This window comes from Sebastes umbrosus, chromosome 5 (genome assembly GCF_015220745.1).
Source record: "Sebastes umbrosus isolate fSebUmb1 chromosome 5, fSebUmb1.pri, whole genome shotgun sequence".
In the NCBI taxonomy this organism is placed as follows: Eukaryota; Metazoa; Chordata; class Actinopteri; order Perciformes; family Sebastidae; genus Sebastes; species Sebastes umbrosus.
The window spans coordinates 22,794,321-22,818,913 of NC_051273.1; the positions used below are offsets into that span (position 1 = coordinate 22,794,321).

Here is a 24,593-nt window from a genome sequence, read left to right on the forward strand (position 1 = left end):
ATTTCTATTGCCTCTGCACGGCTCTCAACATGGCTACAGCTGAGCCAAAGAGCGTATATTGCTAAGAAGTGAAAGTCAATTGCTCGTTCCATTGCAACATCAGAAGCAAAGCTACTCTTCCGCCATTTTGGACTGAAAGCGACTACCGAACGCCAGTAAAACGTCCGCCTACAAAAGGCTGTATAAAAGTAAAACAAAATGATTCCATTCTATTTTCATCATGTTAATGTCTTTACTGAAATGTTCTGTGTTGAACAATAAAAACATTATAAATATGCACACTATTATAACTAGTTACTTACTTATTTATTTATTAAACGTTTTTTTTGCCCGGCCACTTCCCAGACTTATCAAAAAATATCCTGCCGTATGTGTGTGTTTTTTTTTTGTACCGTTTATCATTATTAATCCAACCGTTATTTAACTCAGAAAATACACTGATGTACCTCATTTACAATATAGCAGAGTAAAATAAATAGATCAATACATTCTAGGGAACATTTTACCACCAAGAAAGGAGGTGAAATTGAGAATGCAAATTGCCTTAAGGATAAAAGTGAGCTTAAGATTGTTCTCAAAGAGAGATATTTATCCCGATGGTTAGCTTCCACAATGAAGAAGAAGTAGATGCAGTTTGATGCCGTATCGTCCTGATATCACAGATGGAAGACGAGAGGACTGATTTCATATTCTGACCTGATGAGGAGAGCCTGCAGACTGATGTTCAGATGACATCTTGGAGTGTTTGATACCAGCAACAAACCCTCAGATGCCTTCTCATCATCACATTTTCCACACAGCCCAAAGTCTCTCATTCCTTCACGGGGGGTGGGTGGGACTTTCCCTTAAAGCTGCACAACATTTCATCTTTCAGATGTACAGACACAACACTGGGCTCCAGATTTTATAAAACAACTGCAGATGAATGAAGATTTTCAAAGACAACGAGGCCCCTGAAGATTTCTCACAACTCAACAGTGAAGGAGAGACACCTCCTGAAATTTTAGATTTTCGAGGAGGAAGTGAAACAACTCTCAGGAAGTCTTTAAAAAACGGTGTTTAACTTGCAGGTGGTGCATGTTTGAGTAAAACTTTAGGTTCAGGAGCAGATTACGATACCACACACTGAACCATTGACTGGAACAGGGAAACCCCCAAAACTGACTTCTCTGTCTGTTTTGGAATAATTTCACACTCCGGCGTCACTTCACCGCCTCACAAAACACGACGGCTTACATTAGAAACACACAGAGGTCACACCCTGATATTAAAATAACAAACCTGTCATACAGAACAGCTATTTAGTTTTACTTTCTTTTTAAAAAATAATGGTTTATAAAGCTTTTTTGAGGGTTTGAAGTGTGAATGATTTTCTTTTTTTTATTATTATTGTTATTTTCTAGAGGGTAGCTTAAATTAAGAAGAGTGTAGGATAGGTATATATAAGTATTATGCTTCCTCCAGTGCCTTTTCAGTCATATTGTATAGTAGATTGCATAAACATGTTTATATTTATTGTATTGTGTGATGACTGAATACTACTACTACTACTATACTGGCAGGAGCAGGATGATGAGTTACACGTCTTAACTCCCAGTTGTGTATTTACTTGAGCTGTTCAACAAGCTGCAACTATGGCTTTATTAATGGCTGATAAATAACATATTCATTATTAAGTAGACAGCTGAAAGAAGCACATTTTGGTTGCCAGATTGTCCATGTCTATTGTCCATTTGGCTGGTGTATATCCTCCTCCAGCATACCTGCTTAGTCTTTATTTTTAGCAGGAAGATGATAATAATAATAATAATAATTTATTTATAAAGCACTTTTCAAAACAAAGTTACAAAGTGCTTTACATGGTTGGACAAAATACATTTCAGGACTCAAATAAACAGGTAAGACATATTGAAAATAAAACAGCGTGTTAAAATTAATAAAAGTTTTAAGAAGTGATTTAAAAGATGTCACTGATTCTGGGAGCCTCAGACCCTCAGGCAGGGAGTTTCAGAGCCGGAGGGGGGAATTGACCGCAAAAGCCCGGTCACTTGGGGCTGAACCATGAAGTGCTTTAAAGGTGATCAGTAAAATCTTAGAATAAACTCTAAAACTGACTGGTAGCCAGTGCAAAGAGAGGCTAAAATAGGGCTGGATCTTCTCTTTTAGTATTAGTTAAAAGACGAGCAGCTGCACCTTGTACCAGCTGGAGGCACAGGATCGTTTTTTGGCTCAACCCTGCATACAATGAGTTACAATGACCTTACCGAGAAGAAATAAAAGCATGGATGACCTTCTCGAGATCAGGCCGAGAGAGAGAAAAGACCCGAGTTCCTTAATTGATAGAAACGTGACTGAACAACATTTATAATTTGTTTCTCAAAAGAAAGGTCACTATCAAACATCACACCCAGGTTTCTGGTTGACATTTGAAGACAATAATCCAAGATGTTCTTGTAGAATAGGGATGGACTATTGGGGGGGACCAAAGAGAAATATTTCACTTACCATCTGTAAAAAGACTGCAGGGCAACTAGACCACAATCCATTCATTAATATCTTAAATTAACATGTATAGCCGCAGACTTGATTGTTTATTATAAAGTAAGAAACTCACAATCCTTTATTGACAATGTACTCACTTTCTAGTAAATCCACAAGTCTGCAGCTGAAATTTTGGTCCAGATCCTCTACAATTTTTGTGTTCTTTATGTATTAAAGAGCTTAATAAGAAGACTAAGAGTCCACATATATGGTAAATAGAAGGACTTCCTCGTCTTCCGACCGCTCAAAGCACTGCATGCCAACATTCACACATTCACACACCAATGGCACAGCCTTCGGGAGCAATTTGGGGTTCAGTATCTTGCTCAAGGACACTTCCAACATGTGGACTGGAGGAGTCAGGGCTCAAACCACTGATCTTCCGATTAGTGGACGACCCGCTCTACCTCTACAACGGCATTCAGTCAAACTCAATATAAACATTTCTTATTCATTTATTAACTTAGTTTTCTCTGGTTACACAAAGTCACTGAGGTAATCACTTCAAGTGAAGTGGTGCTTGAATATAATGCTTTCTTTAAAATCAGTTTAATAGTGCACATTGTCCTGTTTGTGTCTCATTCCCATCGTTCCTTCTTCCTCTGTGTCACGTAGCGCTGCTCAGAGCTGCTGTTTGGGGGAAATAACCACCAGTAAGTGTCTCAACTGTATACTGAGATAAACAAGTATCCGCTGAGTCAGGAGTCATTATTCCACCTTGTTGTAAATCCAGAGAGGGTGAGTCTGCTCTCACATTGTTCTCAGTTCCCGTCCTTCCCAGTAAGAAGCCTTGATTCAAGACACTGGTTGTTTCGGGAGTTTTAGGCCACAAAAGACCGCCAACAGAGCTGAGGGTCGGCCCCAGAGGTGGATCAGTGATATCCACCTCCACACCGGACAGAAAGCTTCCCAGTAATCCTAATGCACATCGGTCTTCCTCCCCACTCGATGGTATGTCCCTCTGCTCTTCTTCTGTCTCCTTCACTTCCTCTCCTCCTGGTGGAGCCAACGAAGCAATCTGGGGTTTGTAGCCGACATCTTCCAGCTGGCCGTCAACAAGCATCGTCCCGGGATGTGACGTTAGCAAAGGTGTCGTCTCCACTGTGGCTTCTGTGGGTCCCGATTCAATTCGGGATATTTCGAGGTGGATGTTGGGGTACACGTCATCTCTCTCCTCCTGGGAGATAAAACTGATGGGGGACAGCGGAGGGTCGCTGTCGGTGGACGAGAAGGACAATTCGCTTCCGTACTGCTGGTGACCAAAAGACAAACAAACAAAAGCAAAACCATAGTTAGATTTGATGTGATGATTTGACGTTGTACAAAACAGAAAAAACGCTGGAAAAACGGTGGATAGCGCCCTCCCGGTTGGGATTGAGTCTTTGCCCCTAGCAAGGGAGTTTAAGTATCTCGGGGTCTTGTTCATGAGTGAGGGTAAAATGGAGAGGGAGATGAACAGGTGGTTCGGTGCGGCGTCTGCAGTTATGCGGTCCATCTACGTTCCAACCCTCACCTCTGTCATTAGCTTTGGGTAGACCAAAGATGGAAACAGCCAAAAACCAAGATGGCGACAGCCAAAAAACAAGATGGTGATGGTCAAAAACCAAGGTGGCGATGGCTAAATACCAAGACGGCGACGGTCAAAAACCAAGATGGCGACCGCCAAAAACCAAGATGGCGATGGCCAAAAACCAAGGTGGCGATGGCCAAAAACAAAGGTGACAATCGCCAGAAACCAAGGTGGCGATGCCCAAAAACCAAGATGGCGATGGCCAAAAACCAAGATGGCGATGGCCAAAAACCAAGATGGCGATGGCCAAAAACAATGATGGCGACGGTCAAAAACCATGATGGCGACGGCCAAAAACCAAGGTGGCGACGGTCAAAAACCAAGATTGCGATGGCTAAAAACCAAGGTGGCGATGGCCAAACACCATGGTGGCGACGGTCAAAAACCAAGATTGCGATGGCTAAAAACCAAGGTGGCGATGGCCAAAAAACAAGATGGTGATGGTCAAAAACCAAGATTGCGATGGCTAAAAACCAAGGTGGCGATGGCCAAAAAACAAGATGGTGATGGTCAAAAACCAAGATTGCGACGGCAAAAACCAAGATGGTGACGGTCAAAATGCTGAATTCGAGGCTTCAAAACTGTAGTCCACAAGCCAATGGGTGACATCACGGTGACTACGTCCACTTCTTATATACAGTCTATGGTTTTTTAGCATGTTTCCTGTATTGTTCTGCTTGGACTGTTGGTGTTGGTGCAGTTGCAAGCTGTTGCTGTTTTGGTGACAGCGGTTCATACAAAAAGAGGGAAGCATGAATGTCAACACAGTGAGCTCACTTTCATTACCTCCAGTAGTCTGATGGCATTACTGTTTCCTGGTTTTGGTAAGTTTTCATCGAGCCAGGCAGGTCCCCAGGATATACATTTCTGTTTGATCCTGAGATAGAAAGACAATTAGGTTTTAAAGGTCAGAGCAGTTTATCCAGTATTGATAATGATAGTTTAGTATCAGATGCAGTAATGATGCAAAATGAACAGAATTTAGAAAACAAAAACATTGTTATTGTGCTACTGTCAGTGGTGGAAGAAGTACTCTGATCTTTTTCTTAAGTAAAAGTAGCAACACTACAGTATATAAATACTCCTTTACTGTACAAGTAAAAGTCATGCAGTCAAATTCTTACTTAAAGCTAGGGTTGGTAATCTTGAGAAACCAGCAAGAGTATGCTACATTTTTTAAATTATCCAACTGAAAAACCCAGCCCAGTGTTGACAACTCTTTTCCAATGAAAGTAGCCAGCAGCACTAGGACTACAAGTCCCTAAATCTAGAGAGAAAGTCACCAAGTCAGCAACACTGACTGTGTCTGACTGTTCAGGCCTCCCTCCAAAGCAAACATAAAACAACAAACATGGCTATTGTTAGTAGTCACAGCTGTCAAATTAGCGTCAAAATATACTCAAAGGTGCTGTGTGTAGGATTTAGCGGCATCTAGTAGTGAGTTTGCAGATTGCAATCAACTGAAACTTCTCCCGTGTGCCAAGCGTGCAGAGTTATGGAGGCTGACGCGAAAACGCAAATGTCCCTCTCTAGAGTCAGTGTTTGGTTTGTCCGTTCTGGGTTTCTGTAGAAACATGGCGACCGGCTCCCTATGTAGATATAAACGGCTCATTCTAAGGTAACAAAAACAAAATGATTCTTCTTTACAGGTGATTATACACTAAAGAAAACATACTAGTATTATTAGTATTATATTCCATTTCTGCCAATAGATTCCCCCTAATTGTTGCACACTGGTCCTGCAGCTGATAAAGTTGGAGCTAATTACTTTATATATTGCAAAGCATTATCTTTACAAACTAAGTAACTAAAACTGTCATACGAATTTAGGGCAGTAAAAAGTACAATATTTCCCTCTGAGATGTAGTGGCGTATACTCAAGTAAAGTACAAGTACTGCAAAATTGTACTTAAGAACAGTACTTGAGTAAACACACTTATACATTGCTCCACTGGCTACAGTGTATTGCTCATGATAGCAATGCCACATTGCGTGAAGCACACTCAGTTCCTCCACAGCTAAAACCAACTATCAGATCGGGGCACTTTGACCACATAGCACAGAGTGTCTTTTCGACAGCAGGGTTTCTTTTCATGTTAATCGTGTGGCTTCTCGTTCTTCATAAAAATCAGCCACAGTGGCATCCATCCTGGTTACTAGTAAAACAAAACCTATGCACATTCAACATCAGTTGCAGGAGATTGAGGAGGGAAAACAAGTGATGTTTAATCCTCAGAATACTTTCACTATTATTAGATGGTGTCTGTTGTGATGACTGTTGTTTTCCATGAAACAATGAACATAAATAATGCTTAAAACAATACCTTTCCCTCACACAACTCCAGCACATCAGGTTGGCTATGATCGCTATCAAGAGGGTAACAATGAAAACAGTCACAATCACCAGGTCAACTAGAGGAGACAAGAAGGGAACAGTTTAGTCAGAGAGTTAAAAAACACAGTTCTTTTTTAGTCTTCCCACTTAAAGATTACTTGCCCAGACATAACATGGAGGGGAATTACAGTTAAAGGGATATTTAGGATGTTTTGAAGTGGGGTTTTATGAAGTACTTATCCACAGTTAGTGTATTACCTACAGTAGATGGCGGTCGGTACGCCCCCAGTGTGGAGAAACAGGCAGGAGTACCGGCACGGGAGAAAGGCAATGTACTGCTGTGGACGGGGGCAGTAGCAAAACGGATTTTAGACACCTAAAAAAATCGACATCAGTTCAAGTGTACGCCATATTTAGAATATTTTTGTAAGTTTACCTTGCCGTGAGACAGCCATACAATCTACAGTATGTTTTGGCTCTCGCCAAAGCAACCAGACTCCATTGAAAAAAACAGTAATTTTACCTTGCAGATCACGGAAGTTGCTGGTCTACCGCTGCCTCGATTGGTTAGTTTGTTTATGTTATTGTGTGACTTTGGTGTTTTAAAGGGTTAGTTTGGATTCACCAAAGTCACACAAACTTACCGATTGAGGCAGGTAAAATTACTGTTTTTTTTCAAAGGAGTCTGGTGGTTTTGACGTGAGCATAGATAGATACATCGGCTTCAGTTCCCTGTTGGAAAGGGCTGTCTGACAGTAAGGTAAAGTGGTGAAAATATACTAAATATAGCATACACTTAAACTGATATTGATTGTTTAGGTGTTTAAAATCAGTTTTTGCTGCTGCCCCTGTCCACACCAGTACATTGCTTTGCTCCCGTGCTGGTACTCCTGTCTGTTTCTCCAAACTGGGGGTGTGCCGACAGCCATCTACTGTAGGTAATACACTGACTATGGATAAGTACCTCATACAACCCCACTTCAAAACACCCAAACTATCCCTTTAATGCGTCCACATAACCGCCTTAATAGTTTGATGTTTGTGTTTTTAATGTGGGAATGGGAAGGCAGCAGGAGACTGACCTGCAGGGCTTTCGGGCTGAGAGCAGATCCGGTTCCCCAGCTTCCCTTCTCCTGATGAGGTGGATGCAGTCAGCTGCAGAGCCAGAGCTCCTTCAGGACAGTCCAGCCACATCAGTCTGGGACCGGAGCCTGACACTGTCACTGGAGGACGAGCAAAATGTCAGTCATGGTATTATTTATTACGGCAGCACAATTACTGTTATTGTAGTTGTTTATGTTTTAAAATATGCAGTTAGGCAAGTTTAACTGCCTTACCAAGTGCTACAATCACACTGAAATCAGTAATCGTCATGGACGACAAGTCCTTAAAGGTGCTCTATACGATATCCAGAGCATTAATATAGCATCAAACAACTAGAAATATAGAGGAGTAATGTCTACCTGAGCAGAGAATGAAGTCGCTCTCCCTCTGTGTGTGTTGTAATCAGAGCTGTGCTTTGTTTACATAGCCGGGCCAGCCGTACTTGCCTTTTAGTGCATGTGAGCGTACCCTACTGGCTAGCTCATGGCCATCGCTCTGCACTGCCCTCATACGGCGGTTACAGCTGATAACGCCACATTACCGTGGAAACGTAGCACCCACCCTCTGGTTCCCCCTCAGGTTAACACATTTAGCTCTGTTAGCATTGCTGCCGTTGTTTGCACTGTTAGCTCTGTTAGCCGTCGCCATGTAGAGAGCCGTGTGGAGGCAATAGATATACTCTGAATTCGAATTTAGCGACTTTAAAGTGCTCAGAAAACATTTACAATTTTATGACAACTGGGCAAAATCCAAAGTAACGTTGACATATTTGATCACGTCAGTCTTTAGTCACGTGACTCATCGGTATCGTGAGTCGTTAGTCTCGTCAGTGAAGTCAATGTCACGACCGTTTCCTAACCATAACTAAGTGGTTGTGTTGCCTAAACCTAACTTCCTTAAGTTTATTTTGAAAGGACACTATTCATGTTACGAGCGTATATTGACACGCCGTCACTGGTCCGTCCAAAAGTAACGCCAGAGGGGTACCCTGTGCGGCAGTCTCCGATACCGAGGGGCACTGACCAAGCGGCGGTATGTGACGAGTTGGGAGTGAGAATGTGTTGACAGAACAGCTTCTAAATGGACTTGTGGTGAGATTATTTTGGCAAATATGAATGAAGAAAAATTCCAGTACAGTTCTGTGTGCTAAGATCTCACTCTCAACCTGAGTTTAACTTTTCGGTTGCTAAAGAACTTCAATTTGCAGGAGAAACCAGGAGTATGTAGATGAAGGCTAATTAACAAAACATAACATCTCCAAACTAGCACCTGATTCTGATCATTTATTATTATGTGATAATTTATGTTTTGAGGTATGAGTAGCCGCAAAACAAAGATGAGAATAAGATGATATTCAAGTAATTTTAAGTAAAACTTAAAGATGAAATGACTTGAAGAAAGAATGATTGTATCCAGTACAAACACACAACATGTCACATAAGAAAGAGGACAAAGTAAGCTCTCAGGTGTTGTTACAGTGAGGTTCCAGAAATAGTGCATGAAGCAGGCTGGTTAGTAACAGCCTTACGGTTGCATGTGTGCATGTAGCCGCACAGCTTCCTGTTCGTGGTCAAAGCCAGTTCTAGAAAAACTCTATGATTCACCGAAAGGCATTGTGAAAATGATGACAACCAGTGTTTGAAACATCAATTTGCTCACTAGTGAAAGTCCGTATCAGTTATACGTTGAGAACTTCTGCCAAATTATAACATCAGTTTGGCACAACAAGAGGTTTATAGGATATAACTCCAAGTCACGCTTTCTGATACAAAACTAGTAAATGTTAATGTATGGTGTAGGGTAAAGTTCAGGTAAAGTAAAAACATGAAAGGCTCTCTCTAGAACCAGTGTTTGATTTGTGCGTTCTGGATTCCTGTAGAAACATGGCGGAGCAACATGGCAGACTCTGTGAAGAGGACCTTCTCCCTATGTAGATATGAAGGGCTCATTCTAAGCTAACGAAAACACGATTCTTAGTTTCAGGTGATAATACACTAATGAAAACATAGTTATTAATATTATATTCCATTTCTGCCAATATATCCCCTGAAATGTTACACACTGGTCCTTTAATCAATGTTGTAACATGTGTTATGCTCCATTGGCTTTATTTCTTATGTGGATATTGGCTGTTTCAATAAACAACTAGAAGGGCTGTCAGAGAGTGCAGACCTCTGCCAAGGCCATGATTTGGATCCGCTCCAAATTTAATGGGATCTTCTTTGGCTCATGCTACACCTTTCCACCAACTTTCATGAAAATCGGGCCGGTAGTTTTTTTTGTAAACCCTCTGACTAACAGGCAAACAAACTGAAACTAAAACATCTCTTCTTGGCGTACAAGGTACAATTAATCACAAAAGAATAATGGAAGTTTGTCTGTTTGATTTTCACCACATTACTGGAAATGAGCGGTGAAATACCCTGCTGATGCTCTGAAGCTTTGTGGGAGGGGAGCATCAGTGGCTACACACTTTCCATTATGTAACAGTGGCTTGTGCTGAAACAATATATATATGCATACTTCATGTATAAATTCCCACACATGTGCATACAGTACAGAGAGGCATGCCTTAGAGCCCGACCGAGGTAAAGTACACACACACATACAACGTATGGTTAAATGAGCAGCGTCAAGAGAAGTCCTCAGTGTACAGGAACAGGAAACGACTCACAGCAAAGTCGTGTTTCCTCCGAACCTTCAGATCAAATAACTTCTAATCAAGCAAATAGTGTTGGTCTTATTACAGGATACATCAGGTTTTCAAATATCTGATATTTTTAAAAATACAATGGAGGTGAATGGATGTTTGTATGTGGTGCTCACAGCTTTGAAAAATTGGATTAAAATATTTATAAAATGCAGAAAATTCTCTATTATGAATTTAGACCAGCCTACCCATGTTACAGTGTGGGCGGCAACTAACAATTGATTTGATCTATTTATTTGCATAATAATACAAAGAAGCAGAAACAAAAACAACAAAAGAAAAGAAGCAAGTCATGCAGGTGAGATTTTAAAAAAAACAACCTTCATCTCAATAAGTCATGGAATCAACAAACAAGCAAACATAACGTAAGCAACATAAATCAAGCAAGCAAAATCATAAAATAAATAAAATATTGTATATTTTCAATATTGATTAATCTGACGAATTCTTTCTCGATTAATTGTTTTAACGTCTTAAGATCACTTGGTTTGTCCGACTTATAGTCTAAAACTTAAAATATTCAGTTTTCTGTCATATAAGAATAAGAAAAGCAGTTAATCATTACAAACTGAAAACTTTGAACCAGTGAACTTTTGTCGTTTTAGCTACAAAAGAACGACTTAAACATTAAAGGGACTGTTTGTAAGAATCAGAAGTTGCTTGTTAACAGCGACACCTGTGGCCGTTAAGTCAACGAAAGTCAGCATCCTGTTGCTCGCGCTTGTGCTCGCTCTATATAGACATGAATGAGCATCGCTCAAAACAGTGAGGCGACACACGTCAGCTAAAAGCACAATATTACTCTATATTTCAGCTGCTTGGCAGTAATGTTAGCTGACCAGACGAAGGTCTCTCCATGAATCAATGCTGATCCTAGTGTTGGCTTTTCGTGCCTCAGCCTCCCGACCGCGGCCGGACGGAACAGGGGAGACACCGGAGTTTCTCGCTGCGGAGCCCCGTCACTTCGCAAGACACGGGAAACCTCTGTTGGTCTGGAGGAGCTGCAGCATTTATTTCTGCACAAACGTCCCCTGTACATTCACTAGATATTCTCAGAGCTAAACTAACTCTTCTGCAGTGTGTAGTGTGCGCACATGCACATGAGAATGGAGCGAAAGAGCGAGAACGAGCGCAGTGTGTGAGTGAAAGCAAGCAGGCAGGCAGGCAGCGGAGCAGAGTACAGCCGAGACTCCGGCCCTGGAAACCAGAGCTACGTTTTCCCCCGCGTCCTCCGACCGCGTCCTCCGACCGCGTCCTCCGACCGCGTCCTCCGACCGCGGCCAACACGGTTTAGCAAGACTGGCTTCACTAGAGAGAACTTTGTGGTTTTGGTGCTTCCGTGTAGTTTGTGTTGGAGTCTTGTCTGAACAGCGTAGCCACATGCAAGCAGGCATGGGACACCAACCCGCAATATTTATACGTGTAAGAAGTTACAAACAGTCCCTTTAATCGATTATCAAAATAGCTGATTCATTTTCTGCTGATCGACTTATCGTTTAATTTGTTCAGTTGTTTATTCACATAAATAAAACAAACACACACAATCTCACCGAGTTTTGTGCTGTTGGAGTCCAGCATCTGCAGATAGACGGTGTATTTTGTGATGAAACCTTTCTGCTTGTCTACAGGCAGCTCGTCCCACTGGATCCGGATCCGTCTGGCTTCATGGACCAGTACTGACGTGATGGGACCAGACACCGGCTCTGAAGTGACAGAGAGAGGATGATGGTTGAGTATATAAAGGAAGTGTATCGTGTGTTTCCCTCATATTTAATCGATCACATGATAAACTCAGATGATGAAATATTTTCATTAGGGCTGTCAATCGATTATCCCGATTATTTGAGTGATTGTCCATAGTTAATCATGATTAAACACACATTTTTTTATCTGTTAAAGGGAGATTTGTCAAGTATTTAATACTATTATTATTATATTCGTATTTAATATAATTTGTTAATATATATTTAATGTTATTCCATTATATGTTTGATGAAAAAATTATATCAGTAAGATTTTTCAGCTTTTCTGAGATGTTTTTGAAAGTAGCCTACTGTAAAAATATAGAATAAATACATGAAAATAAAACTAGTACTGGTAATACTTCGAATTCAATGGTAACAAATTGACACATGTTGGTATACTAACCTATTACTAGCATAATAACTGTAAATAGTTTGTATTTTTCTTTTACTATGAAGCGACATCTCAACTGTTTGGTAGAGGTCTATATTAAAAAAACTGCGGGGTATAAAGGACTTTTTTCCATTCTTAGTGAGGACACTAAAGGGTTAAAATAAGAATTGTCAGAATAAAAACATATTGGGACATATGTGGCATCTATGAATCTTACTCAGTTCTCTGGAGTAGACCAGACGGGATGATGGAGCGCTGATGCCTCTGGTGGTCACAGCATATAGAGAGATGTTGTACCTCACACCTTCAGTCAGACCTGAAACAATACAAGAAAACTAAACTCTGTCACCACGACGAGCTCCACTGGGTTTCACAAACAGTCAACTCTGCTTGTGAATGCTGGCTGCAGAACAAAGAACAGATATCAAAATTAAAAAAAGCACAAACTAGTGTAATGTCATCAACTGCCCACAAGAGGTCACTGCTGCATCTCAGTAATTTTAAATGTTTTGTGCCGGGTTAAAAGATTTAGTGGCTTTTTATGTGACGCAATTAGAGCTGTCGTACTAGCTTGTCGTGAAGGAAGTTAAATAACGCTCCAAACTTAGTCAATTTTGTTGAGGAAAAACTGTCATGGCCATTTTCAAAGGGGTCCCTTGACCTCTGACCTCAAGATATGTGAATGTAAATGGGTTCTATGGGTACCCACGAGTCTCCCCTTTACAGACATGCCCACTTTATGATAATCACATGCAGTTTGGGGCAAGTCATAGTCAAGTCAGCACACTGACACACTGACAGCTGTTGTTGCCTGTTGGGCTGCAGTTTGCCATGTTATGATTTGAGTATATTGTTTTATGCTAAATGCAGTACCTGTGAGGGTTTCTGGACAATATTTGTCATTGTTTTGGGTTATTAATTGATTTCCAATAATAAACATATACATACATTTGCATAAAGCATCATATTTGCCCACTCCCATGTTGATAAGAGTATTAAATACTTGACAAATCTGCCTTTAAGGTACATTTTGAACAGATAAAAAATGCGATTAATCACGATTAACTATGGACAATCATGCGATTAATTGCAATTAAATATTTTAATCGATTGAGATTCCTAGATGCAATACCAGGTTTTATGTTATATATATATATATATATATATCTTTTATTTAACCAGATAAAAGTCTAAAAGATTAAAATCTTTTTTTTCAAGTGACCTGGCCAAAAGGGCAGCACAGACATTGTTACAACAATAAACACAAACAATACAAGCAGACAGATACAACTGTCACGCACTACAAGTGAATGAGCACAATATCTAGTTATTATGCAATACAAAACAGTTATAATGCATAAAACAGGTCAATTTTAAAATGATTTCAATGAGAAATTTAAGAGCAATCACATCGACCAAGAGTGCTTTTTTCTCGATCAGCATGTGTGTGTGAGTGTGTGTGTGTTGTTTACCTGTCATGAAAGTGTTGTTTTGATCTTTAGCAACCGTTTGCCACTGCAGCTCTGCCTCAGGAACACTTGTCCATTCCAACACATAGTGCAGTGGTTCTCCTCCAGATGTTGACCGCTGTTTGTTCTCCGGCCACGACCAGGAGACGAACACAGCCCTGCCATTAGCTGCAGGAGCCAGCTCTCTCAAAACAGGTCCAAAATCACCTGAACAGATAGACACCAAGAAATGATGACATTTAACTGGGCTTTTTTTTCCTGTTGTAGTGTAAACGTGTTTTGCTCGGTTTTATCTTCTGTGTCTTATATTTGTGTACCAGAGTGTCTTTTTTTTTTTTTTTACTTTTTATTTATTGACTCAGTTAAATGTACTTTGTTCTCCAAGATATAAAGTAATTTCATCATACAATATCAATGACTAAGACAAAGAATATGCCATAACATTATCATAAATCCAAAAGCAATATTTTGATGTTAGGGGGAAGAAAAAAAAGATAGAAAATACAAGAAAAATAAAATAAAAGCAAAGAGAAACAGCCAAACAAACAGATTAAATAATAATAATAATAATAATAAATCCAAAAGCAATATTTTTATGTGAGGGGAAAGAAAAAAAAGAAGAGAAAAAAGGTAGAAAATACAAGAAAAATAAATAAATAAGATAAAATAAAAGCAAGGAGAAACGGACAAAATGATAATAATAATAATAAAACCAAAGTCAAAATTTGTATGTGAGGGGAAAGAAAAGAAAGAAAGAAAATACAAGAAAAATAAATAAATAAAATAAAAGCAAGTAGAAAAAAACAAACAAACAGACAAAATAATAATAATAATAATAATAATAATAAATCCAAAGCAATATTTTTATGTGAAGGGAAAGAAAAAAAGAAAGAAAATACAAGGAAAATAAACAAAATAAAAGCAAGGAGAAACAGCCAAACAAACTGACAAAAGAATAATAATAATAATAATAATAATAATAATAATAATAATAATAATAATAATGGTAGGTAAGTGAATGGAAAATAATTATTTATAAAATTGAAATTCGTTAAAATAATAATAATCATGACCATAAAGAAAAGAAATTACTAGAAGACTAAAGGAGACTAAAGACTAGGACTAAAAGTACTAACATATTTAAGGCAGATGAAAAATGATCGTGAGACAGTAAGAGAAGGAGGAGCTATAGAGTATGTCATCACAAGAGTCCACTTATTCCACTTGATAATAAAAACATACTTCCTCAAGAGCCAAATAAGAGAGAAGAATAAGAAAACAGCATAAAAGAAAGCCAAACATGATCAGTTTGTGGGTCTTACTAGAGGTACCTGAGTGTCTGAGTGGCACATCAGCCGGTGGAGACGTTCCATACAAGGTGACGGCACTGATGCTGAGCGCCTGGAGCTCCGCTGGTACCTGAACTGAACACTTGCTCGAAGCAGCAGCACACGTCACTTTCTGTTTCTGGTCTTTACCCAGAAAGATCTCGTACCGTTGCACCGCACCACTGTAATCCTCTGGAGACGGAGGCTGGGGAAGAAGTCCATCCATCACATTAGGTTTCGACATCATCCAGCAAGTATGTTTTAAAGAGACTGTATGGAAGTTTTTACACGTACAAACGTTTTTTAATCATTTTTTTTATTGTCAATGTGTGATAAGGTTGTAACCTAATCCTAAAAAAATTAGGACTTCCACGACTTTCTTGGGTTCCTCTATTAGACTGCTTTTAATGTGAAGAATGCAGGACGTTTTTTTCTGAGAAAATCCAACGGATGTGACATCATGCAAGCTCACACGTGCCTTTTCACTCTTCAGCTCCATTTCAGGGCTACCAGTGTGCAACCACAGCTAACCCTAACACCTTTAAAGCTCACTACATTATAACTCCGATGTTTAATCCGTAAAAAAAACCGTGTAAAAACAACAGCTAGTGGTTTCATGAGGGGTTATGAGACTATTTCTTAGCTTGGCAGATCACTGCCAAGAAAAAGTTATTATGGTAACAATTTATATGATGCCCATGTCTCTAATGCATTGTAAACATACTTATAAAGCATTATAATCTGCTCATAGCAGTGTATAATTATTATTATAAGCACTCATAAGTATTTATAATGATTTATAACAATAATTATAATACATTATAAAGCATTTTATGATCACATAAGGTCAAGTATCTTAATACTTCATAATTGCTGGTATATATATACATATATGTATATATATATATACATATATATATATGTGTATATATATATATGTATATATATCATAATCTTTTTATAATGCATTATAATCACTGTTATAATGCATTATAATGTGATTAAAAGTTAATCTATGTGGTCATTGTTTGCTTTAAGTAAAGTGAAAAAAATGTAATTAAATCTATTCAAGAAGAACACACACAGAAAAGTTAATTAGCATTAATTTCAAACAATGACCACATAGAGTAATTTATAATGACATTATAATGCATTATAACAGTGATTATAATGCATTATAAAAAGATTATAATGTATTACAATAATGGGAATTATAAAATATTTTGATCCTTGCAAAAAAAGTGACCAGCAACTATGAATTGTTATGATACTTGACCTTATAAGTCATTATAAAATGGTTTCTAATGTGTTGTGATTATGGTTATAAAACATAATGAAGTGCTTATAACTATAATTATACAAGCAGATTATAATGCATTATAAGTATGTTTATAATGCACTGTAGAAGTGGGTGTCATAGAAAGTGTTACCGTTATGGTTTCCGTACAGATAAGTGGCGGCAATTTATTTCTATTTATTTCATCTAGTAACTTTCCACGAGAAATCAAATTAGCCTACTTCCCAGAATGGTGAAAAAATCCTTTAATCAATGAGTAGTGTACGACTTTCTCTATGAATGTATCAAATTTCTGGTATTTGGTATGACTTTATATTACAAAAATGTGCAATATCAATATAAAGCCAAAGATAATGAACAGCTATGATGACACATTACCTTCCACAAAACAGTCACCACGCGCACCCCATTTGTCCCCAAGCTGCCGAACTTCCTCCACACGTGCAGCTGCTGAGATGGACCTGAAGATAAAGTTTAACCACAAGTTGTGGGTTTTGCACGAGTGACGACAAACTCTCACATCTATCACATTGCCTTTGATACATGATAAATAAGTAGTATGTGCTCGCCTTTTCCAGGACTTCTCCTCCTCACAGATTTGCTCCATTTGCTGCAGAACGACCTTTTGCTGGAGTTTGACCTCAGCGTGTTGGTATGCTCTGGTCCTGACGACGAGTTACATGTTCTCATCTCGAACTCATATTCAGTCAGAGGCCTCAGTCCGTCCACTTGTATCAGACCATAACTGAGTTCTGTTCCCTCTTCCACTTCCTAGAAAACAATCAGTATATTAAGTCACCCACACACTGACTGACTGATAACCACTAAGCGGGAGTCATGACATCACTTTACCCAGAAGCCGTTATCTGTGCGAAGCCTGACATCGGGTCTGAGACGCTCTGAGGAGTCAGAGGTTTTCCACTGCAACACGGCTGCTATGGAGTTATTCCCAAACTCTATCTGCGTGATATGAGGCGTCTCCGGTATCACTGCAATACAAAGAAACATAGAAGAAGGACCAGGGTTATTTATTATAGTAAACTAAAAAAAAAATAGGCAGGGAAACTAAATAAAAACGATATCCTTTAAGAAAAACTAAACTCAGGTTAAAAAGCTAATAAAAATAGAATATAAATTCATTTCAGTTTTAGTTTTTTAGCTATAATATATCAGAAAAAAATGAGACAGCAAGAATTTCTGTCAACTCTTGTGACATTGAACCACAGACATTGAATGGACTTGACGTTACAGTTGCTGGTGCTACGCCGCAATCACTTCACATCGGACACTGAAGTAGCACAAAGATTAACCCTCTGAGACCCACAATAGACCAGTTTTTGTCTTTTTTTTAGGGTGGGTACAGGGGGTCTTTAGGGGAGAAGTGTTGAACATCATCTGAAAGCTGGGAACCTGAAGATTAATTTGAGATGCAGCTCAGTGTGTCCAGTTGTTTTAGTCATTAATCAGAAATAAACATGATTTAATTAATTAATTAATTAATTAATTAATTAAAATAAATTGTGAAAGTAGGCAGTATATTTTTGGCATCATTAGGCAAAAATTCCATTATAACCTTTCAGCATATTGTAATTCAAGTGTTCTGAGAGAAAACTAGACTTCTGCTCCTCCTCATGGCTCTGTTTTCAGGCTTTAAAAAATCTAGCCTGTGACGGGAGACTTTGACCAATCACAGGTCATTTCATTGAGAGAGCATTCCTTTTAGCTGTGCTCCGGTCATGTGACCAGAACTTGGCGTTCCTTCACCAGATTTCACAATGGCAGCGTTGTCAGAGACGTTCTCATTTTACAGCTAAACCGTGCACTGCAAGATGATTCTGAAAACATTTGAGGAGAGAAATAGGCATTAACGTAACAGAATATTGATTCATATTTGATCAGCGCTGCCTAGTTTGATCGTTTGGTCGGAGTTCGCAAGTGATTGACGGCCGGCTCTCATAGACGGCAGCTGGACAGCGGACCTCAGATCAGCTTTTACTGCTTGTTTTCCTCCGGTATGTGAAATCTTGCAGAGGACACCGGAGGACACAGAAGCACATGATTTTTTTCAGGTTACCTGTTTCATGTACTACTGTCATGATATAGCGACCGTTTTATAAAAATAACTTTTTTTTATCATATTTGCTCCAATTGCCTACTTCAGCTTTAACTGAAACAGCGTTTTAAGTGGGCTGAGGTAGCGACGCAATCGTTCCCTTCAAAGAAAACAGAGGAACAGTTTGTTCGGCCAGTCTAATCAGTCAAACTGTGACGCTAGAAGAACACGACAGCCCACAGGATGACTCATTTCTCTAGAAAATACTTGATAAATCAGATAAAAGAAATCTAAAAATGAAAGCGTTATGTAGATGCACACTCAGCCTACCTATATCCTTTACGCAGAGGATGAATGGATCAGATTGCGATGCTCCGAAGTGGTTGTAAGCAGTGATGTTCAGCTGGTATGTAGTGTTTTCATCCGTCAGTGCTCGGGGTATGGTGATTCCTTCAGCATCCTGGATCTGATCGAACAGCACCTGGGTCCCACTTTCTCTGATAATAAACATTAAAAATAAGGTTTGCTGTTGACAAAAGCATATACTGAAAAGAAGGCAATAAAAAAATAACAGCATACCTGTTGAGTGAAATGTTGTAGGTAGTAAGGAGGTGAGTTTTCTGTCCTCTCTCCCAGGAGCAGTTTATAAAATCTGAGCTCATTGCTGTTTCACACAGAATATGTTCAGGTTTATCTGGAGGGACTTCAAGCACAAAATAGAAAAAAATAATGTAAAGCAAACCACTGATTTTTCCCCCAGAGAGAAATAATCAGAGCCAGTCTGTAAATAAAAATCAAACTGAATTCTTTCAATGCTCGAAAAGCTTCTTCAAAATCTTAAAGGTACAGTGTGTAGGATTTGGCAGCATCTAGCGGTGTGGTTTCAGATTGCAGCCAACTGAGTACCTCTCCGCTCAATCTTTTCCTTTCCTCGACTGCGGTAACGTGAGCCGCCGAGTGCAAAACCGTGGTAACGCAGTACGCCTCACTCAAAGCCCATCCTTACCATAATAACACTACTTTAGGAGCAACGGAAGTCAGATGGCAGCTGGCAGTAGCGCGTCAAAGAACTACGGTGGCCTAAAAACATGAAAGGCTCTCTCTAGATCCAGTGTTTGGTTTGTCCCTTCTGGGCTACTGTAGAAACATGGCGGACTCCGTGAAGAGGACCCGCTCCCTATGTAGATATAAACGGCTCATTCTAAGCAAACAAAAACACAACAATTCTTAGTTTCAGGTGATTATACACTAATGAAAACATAGTTTTGAATATTATAATCCATTTCTGCTAATAGATCCCCCGAAATGTGTTCACACAGTAACTTTAAGACGGAAAGGTAATTCAAAGTTTTAACTAGGGATGCACCAATCCGACTTTTTCTGTCCCAATACCGATACCTGGGCTTTGGGTTTTTTTCTAGCTTTTTGATATTTTATATTTTTGAACACATTCATGTACCCATCCCAGTGTTAAAATATAAGCCAGTGATACTCAACTTACAGCCCGCCAAATCTGGCACACGATAGGGTGCCGTGTGGCCTGCTGTCCATTTTCTAATTCACAATGTAAATAAATTAATTCACAATGGGATTTTTTTTTAGCTTGAAGCCCAATAAAACACTACTACTTTACTACATTACTACGATCTGCTACCTATTTTATCATTTTAATTATTCAACTTTTATCATATTATCTTTATTTTACTTATTATCTGACCTTGTTCTTTGATTGTATTGTTGTAGGCATCAGAGTCAACTATACATACGTCCGCCGCGTAGATCCAGTCCATTGACAATCTTAGACAGCTGGTCATTCTTCAGCTTGCAGTGCACGATAGATCGCGGCATCCGGACGTTGAACAGACTGAATATCATCGTGGTGCAGTTGACTTTTTTCCAAGAATTCACAGTCTCACTGTTCAGCTCCAGGGACATTTTCCAACTGGAAGACAGAGACATAACTGCATCTGGACATGTTTTCCATATCAGAATGAATTTAATACAAAAATATACAGAAGACAGTATCATACTATATTTGATCATATTCCTACCTCCCATGACATTGTGTGGTGTGGCAGTACACCGTCAGGTTTGAGCCGATGAGGAAGAGCCGAGCTGGTTGAACTGTCAGGTAGCCGAGGCCATTGAAGCGCTGGCAGCCAGCAGGAAGCAGCGGGCAACCTGTCCAGATATAAAACACACCCAGAGGTCGTCATAGCAGTACTATCAAAGTGTCCAGCTATACAGTAAACACGCTTCAATCCCAAGATACGGGGATGTGATTCCCTCTCTTCCTATTTCATTGTAAATCCCCATTGCTGGCTTTGCAATAACACATGCCAAGAAAGGTTTGAGACAAAAATGATGTGCCTTTTTCCACAATTATATTGACTGCTATACAAAATCGAAACACTTTCTTTTTACCTCACCGTTGTGGTCAGAGCTGAACGTTTAGAGCTCGAAACCACAAAGGCTTCCAAGTTCTGATAGTTTTCTCACAGAGTGTAAGACAGAAACAAGCTAATAATAATCCATCCACATCATTACTATTAGCCTGTTTTTTAATTTAAAAAATATGTTTTTTTAATAAAAAACAACCGTCCCTTAAAGGTCCAGTGTGTAGGATCTGGCGATATCTAGCGGTGAGGTGAGGAGATTGCAACCAATGTGGATGTACGTGGGAAGCGAGTGGTGAAGCAAGAGAGAGAGGGAGCGAGTAACGCTATCGACTCCGGCCCAAGCTGGAAAAGTTAACAGAGTTTGGTTTGTCCGTTCTGGGCTACTGTAGAAACATGGCGGACTCCGTGAAGAAGGACCTGCTCCCTATGTAGATATAAACGGCTCCTTTCTAAGGTAACAAAAACACAACGACTCTTATTTTCAGGTGATTATACACTAAAGAAAACATACTTACTACATAAATACTGGTCCCTTGACCTCTGACCTCAAGATATGTGACTGAAAATGGGTTCTATGAGTACCCACGAGTCTCCCCTTTACAGACATGCCCACTTTATGATAATCACATGCAGTTTGGGGCAAGTCATAGTCAAGTCAGCACACTGACACACTGACAGCTGTTGTTGCCTGTTGGGCTGCAGTTTGCCATGTTATGATTTGAGTATATTTTTTTTACGCTAAATGCAGTACCTGTGAGGGTTTATGGACAATATTTGTCATTGTTTTATGTAGTTAATTGATTTCCAATAATAAATATATACATACATTTGCATAAAGCAGCATATTTGCCCACTCCCATGTTGATAAGAGTATTAAACACTAGACAAATCTCATTTTAAGGTACATTTTGAACAGATAAAAAATGTGTGATTAATCGCAATTAAATATTTTAATCGATTAACACGTATTCCTATCGCTCAAAAACACAAAACTGACCAAATTCAGGTTTGTGTGTTTGCTTGTCTTTAAGACTTTAAGACCCGCAATCTTGGACAAAATGAGCATTATATATAGAAAATGTTTGTTATAAGTCTACAGTAGTCAGAGCTAACCCAACCATAGGATGTATAGATACTGTAATACTCACGCTTGATGGAAAAACAGAGAAGTATAACAATGAATCTCCAAAAGGTCGAGGAGAGATTCATCTCAGCTCATCTTTGTTAATCTCTTAGAACCCACTCAGCTTGACTCAGCAGCTGTAACCAAAAGACATTCTTATCATTAATCACCAAATATTTCCTTCTAAAGAATTACTTCATGGGAATTTCTTTCAAAACTTACCTCAGCCATCTGTGTAGGTTTGGGGGAAGTTCTGTCTAACATGAGGAGGAGACGCAGAGTTTTGTTGATCTTCGGCTCTTTTATACGTGCACCATGGCAGATAAGAGACATTTGTGTCACGGCAGTATCCTGCTGATTAACTGAAATGAACATACATTGTGTCAAGTCATCACGAACATTTGATTTCATAAGACATATTTAAAGTATACAGAAATGTTCAATCCAACATGTTTTCAAACCATAAAGTAACATTAGTAGATTTGTTTAAACAAAGCTCACCTTTGTGACGTTTTTAAGGTTTTCTTATCACGATACAATCCGACACCTTTTCAGCAATCTTCCTCACTTGCTTTGTGAGCTGCGTCTGACTGAAGTGAACTCTGTTCCATGAGAGAAACATCTTAAAGAGGCCAGTGACCTAGTTTGGTGGTATTTCAGCAAATGCAGAAAACTTTGATCGTTAGCTCCGATACTTTTGCCCTACTTCTGTTGTCTGTTTTTCACCCACCACAAAGAACTCAGTTGACTTTAACATGTCAGTGTGCTGAGAAGCTGCTCTCATTAAACATGCTGCTGTTTGCAGATTACCAAGTGATCAACCCGACATGTAACATACACTGTGTGACATCAGTTTGAACTTTGAAAAATATGCTGACTGACCAACCTGTTTCCATTATACCTGACACTTCTGAGGGTTTTTACAGTAACTTAAAATGTGCGAACACAGTAAATTCACATCACATCAAAAAAACATGTAAGGGATAATGTACAGCGAGCCGGAGCCAGTCATTATTGTGAAATAAACCCCGACACGGCGATGCAAGGTCAAGGATCAAGGTCTTGCATCACCTTGAAGGGCTTTATTTCACAACAATGACCCGCTAGCTGTACATTATCAAGCTTATTACACAGCTACTTACTTAAGAAATCAATAATTTTACACAAAAGCGGTCCTCCATAGTCTGGCATCAGAACTGCACCCATAGCAACGGTCTGTTATACATAGCAACGGAATAACAGACTGTAGAACAACGTGATTGACCAATCAGAATTGAGTCTTCAACAAAGTTGTGTAATAATAAAGTATAATTAACTGCTCTCTCTGAACTGACAATAAACATACATGTAATGGTCTACCTTTTAAGTAGTTGGTAAAACAAACTTACACTTTTAGTTTGAAAGAGAAAATCAACCGATATCTTTTCTCATTTAGCTGGTTGCTTATGTTCATAGTCCCTTAGAGTGTCGACTGTTTTTGAGGAAAAATTTCGCAGACTGAGACTTTATCAAGCTACCCGACTTTTTCTGATTTCCTTTCGCTGCTTATTTTAACTTCAAAAGCTTTTTCAGGGAAAACCCAGAAACGAGATGAGGTGCATGTTGACGTAAAGATAAGAGAGACCTCAAGCTGTTCAGTTTTCAGAAACGTACAACTCATATTCACCACGTATACTACATACTCCACAGAGTCAGACTGAAACATCCAGTTTGCTGAAGACTGAATTCCTAATTACAGCTGTTATCAGGTGGATAAACACCACTGAGACTCCACTGAGTTTTTTCTCACTTACCAAACCTCAGACTGAAACCACAGTGTGAACATGAACACACAGCGGTCTGAATGAGATGCACAAACTATACCTCGGTATCATCTATTTACACACACGGCAAGTTTTAAATGAATGATGAACACAACGTGCACTAAAGAGGAAAGAATGAATTTAGTTCACAGTGATAAAAAAAGGAAAGGTTTTTACTGCATAATTTGCAGTAGATTACATTAATAACATTTATTACTAAAAAATGCTAAAAAAGCTTATTGATTGAAGAAAACTACGCCAAAATGATGTTTTACTCACTATAGTGAAATAAGTAGGGCTGTGAATCGATTAAAATATTTAATTGTGATTAATTGTATGATTGTCCATGATTAATCGCAAATTAATCACACATTTTTTATCTGTTCAAAATGTACCTTAAAGGTAGTATGTAATACTCTTATCAACATGGAAGTGGGTAAATATGCTGCTTTATGGAAATGTATGGAAATATTTATTATCGGAAATCAATGAACAGAAAACAATGACTAATACAAAAAAAACCCCACTCATATTATTCTCTAACATGAGACTGAAACCACAGTGTGAACATGAACACAGGGGTCTGAATGAGATGCACAAACTATACCTCAGTATCATCTATTTACACTCACGTCAAGTTTTAAGTCTGATGAACCCAACGTGCACTAGAGAGGAAAGAATGAATTTAGTTCACAGTGATTTTTTATTTAAAATGGAAATGATTTG

The 24,593-nt window shown here is 39.0% G+C and overlaps 1 protein-coding gene across 2 annotated transcripts; it reads right to left on the reverse strand.

Moving 5' to 3' along the window:
• Positions 1 to 2,980: 2,980 nt before the first annotated feature.
• On the reverse strand, positions 2,981 to 24,206 carry il23r (interleukin 23 receptor). 2 transcript variants are annotated; one of them, XM_037771312.1, is made up of 18 exons: positions 22,567 to 24,206; positions 22,288 to 22,427; positions 22,091 to 22,202; positions 20,595 to 20,724; positions 20,310 to 20,485; positions 19,123 to 19,246; positions 18,874 to 19,040; positions 17,343 to 17,479; positions 17,060 to 17,261; positions 16,869 to 16,951; positions 15,197 to 15,398; positions 13,869 to 14,072; positions 12,614 to 12,712; positions 11,811 to 11,963; positions 7,529 to 7,669; positions 6,436 to 6,523; positions 4,898 to 4,988; positions 2,981 to 3,790 (listed from the first exon to the last, which is right to left on the reverse strand). In XM_037771312.1, the coding sequence occupies exons 3-18, from the start codon at positions 22,149 to 22,151 to the stop codon at positions 3,149 to 3,151; spliced, it is 2,700 nt and encodes an 899-aa protein (XP_037627240.1). In that variant the 5' UTR covers positions 22,152 to 22,202; positions 22,288 to 22,427; positions 22,567 to 24,206; the 3' UTR covers positions 2,981 to 3,148. The 2 variants fall into 2 exon arrangements, with proteins under 2 accessions (XP_037627240.1, XP_037627239.1); XM_037771311.1 differs by having other exon boundaries at positions 2,981 to 3,793; positions 22,567 to 24,198.
• Positions 24,207 to 24,593: the final 387 nt, after the last annotated feature.

What these genes read in the sequence shown, in the direction of transcription:
- il23r (XM_037771311.1), bottom strand. Translation starts at nt 22,151, where the DNA reads ATGAATCTCTCCTCGACCTTTTGGAGATTCATTGTTATACTTCTCTGT. An exon ending in ACCACACAATGTCATGGGAG is followed by an intron (nt 20,486 to 20,594) that starts GTAGGAATATGA and finishes TCTGTCTTCCAG; the next exon opens with TTGGAAAATGTCCCTGGAGC. An exon ending in TGGAGTTGTGTGAGGGAAAG is followed by an intron (nt 4,989 to 6,435) that starts GTATTGTTTTAA and finishes TTTCTATCTCAG; the next exon opens with GATCAAACAGAAATGTATAT.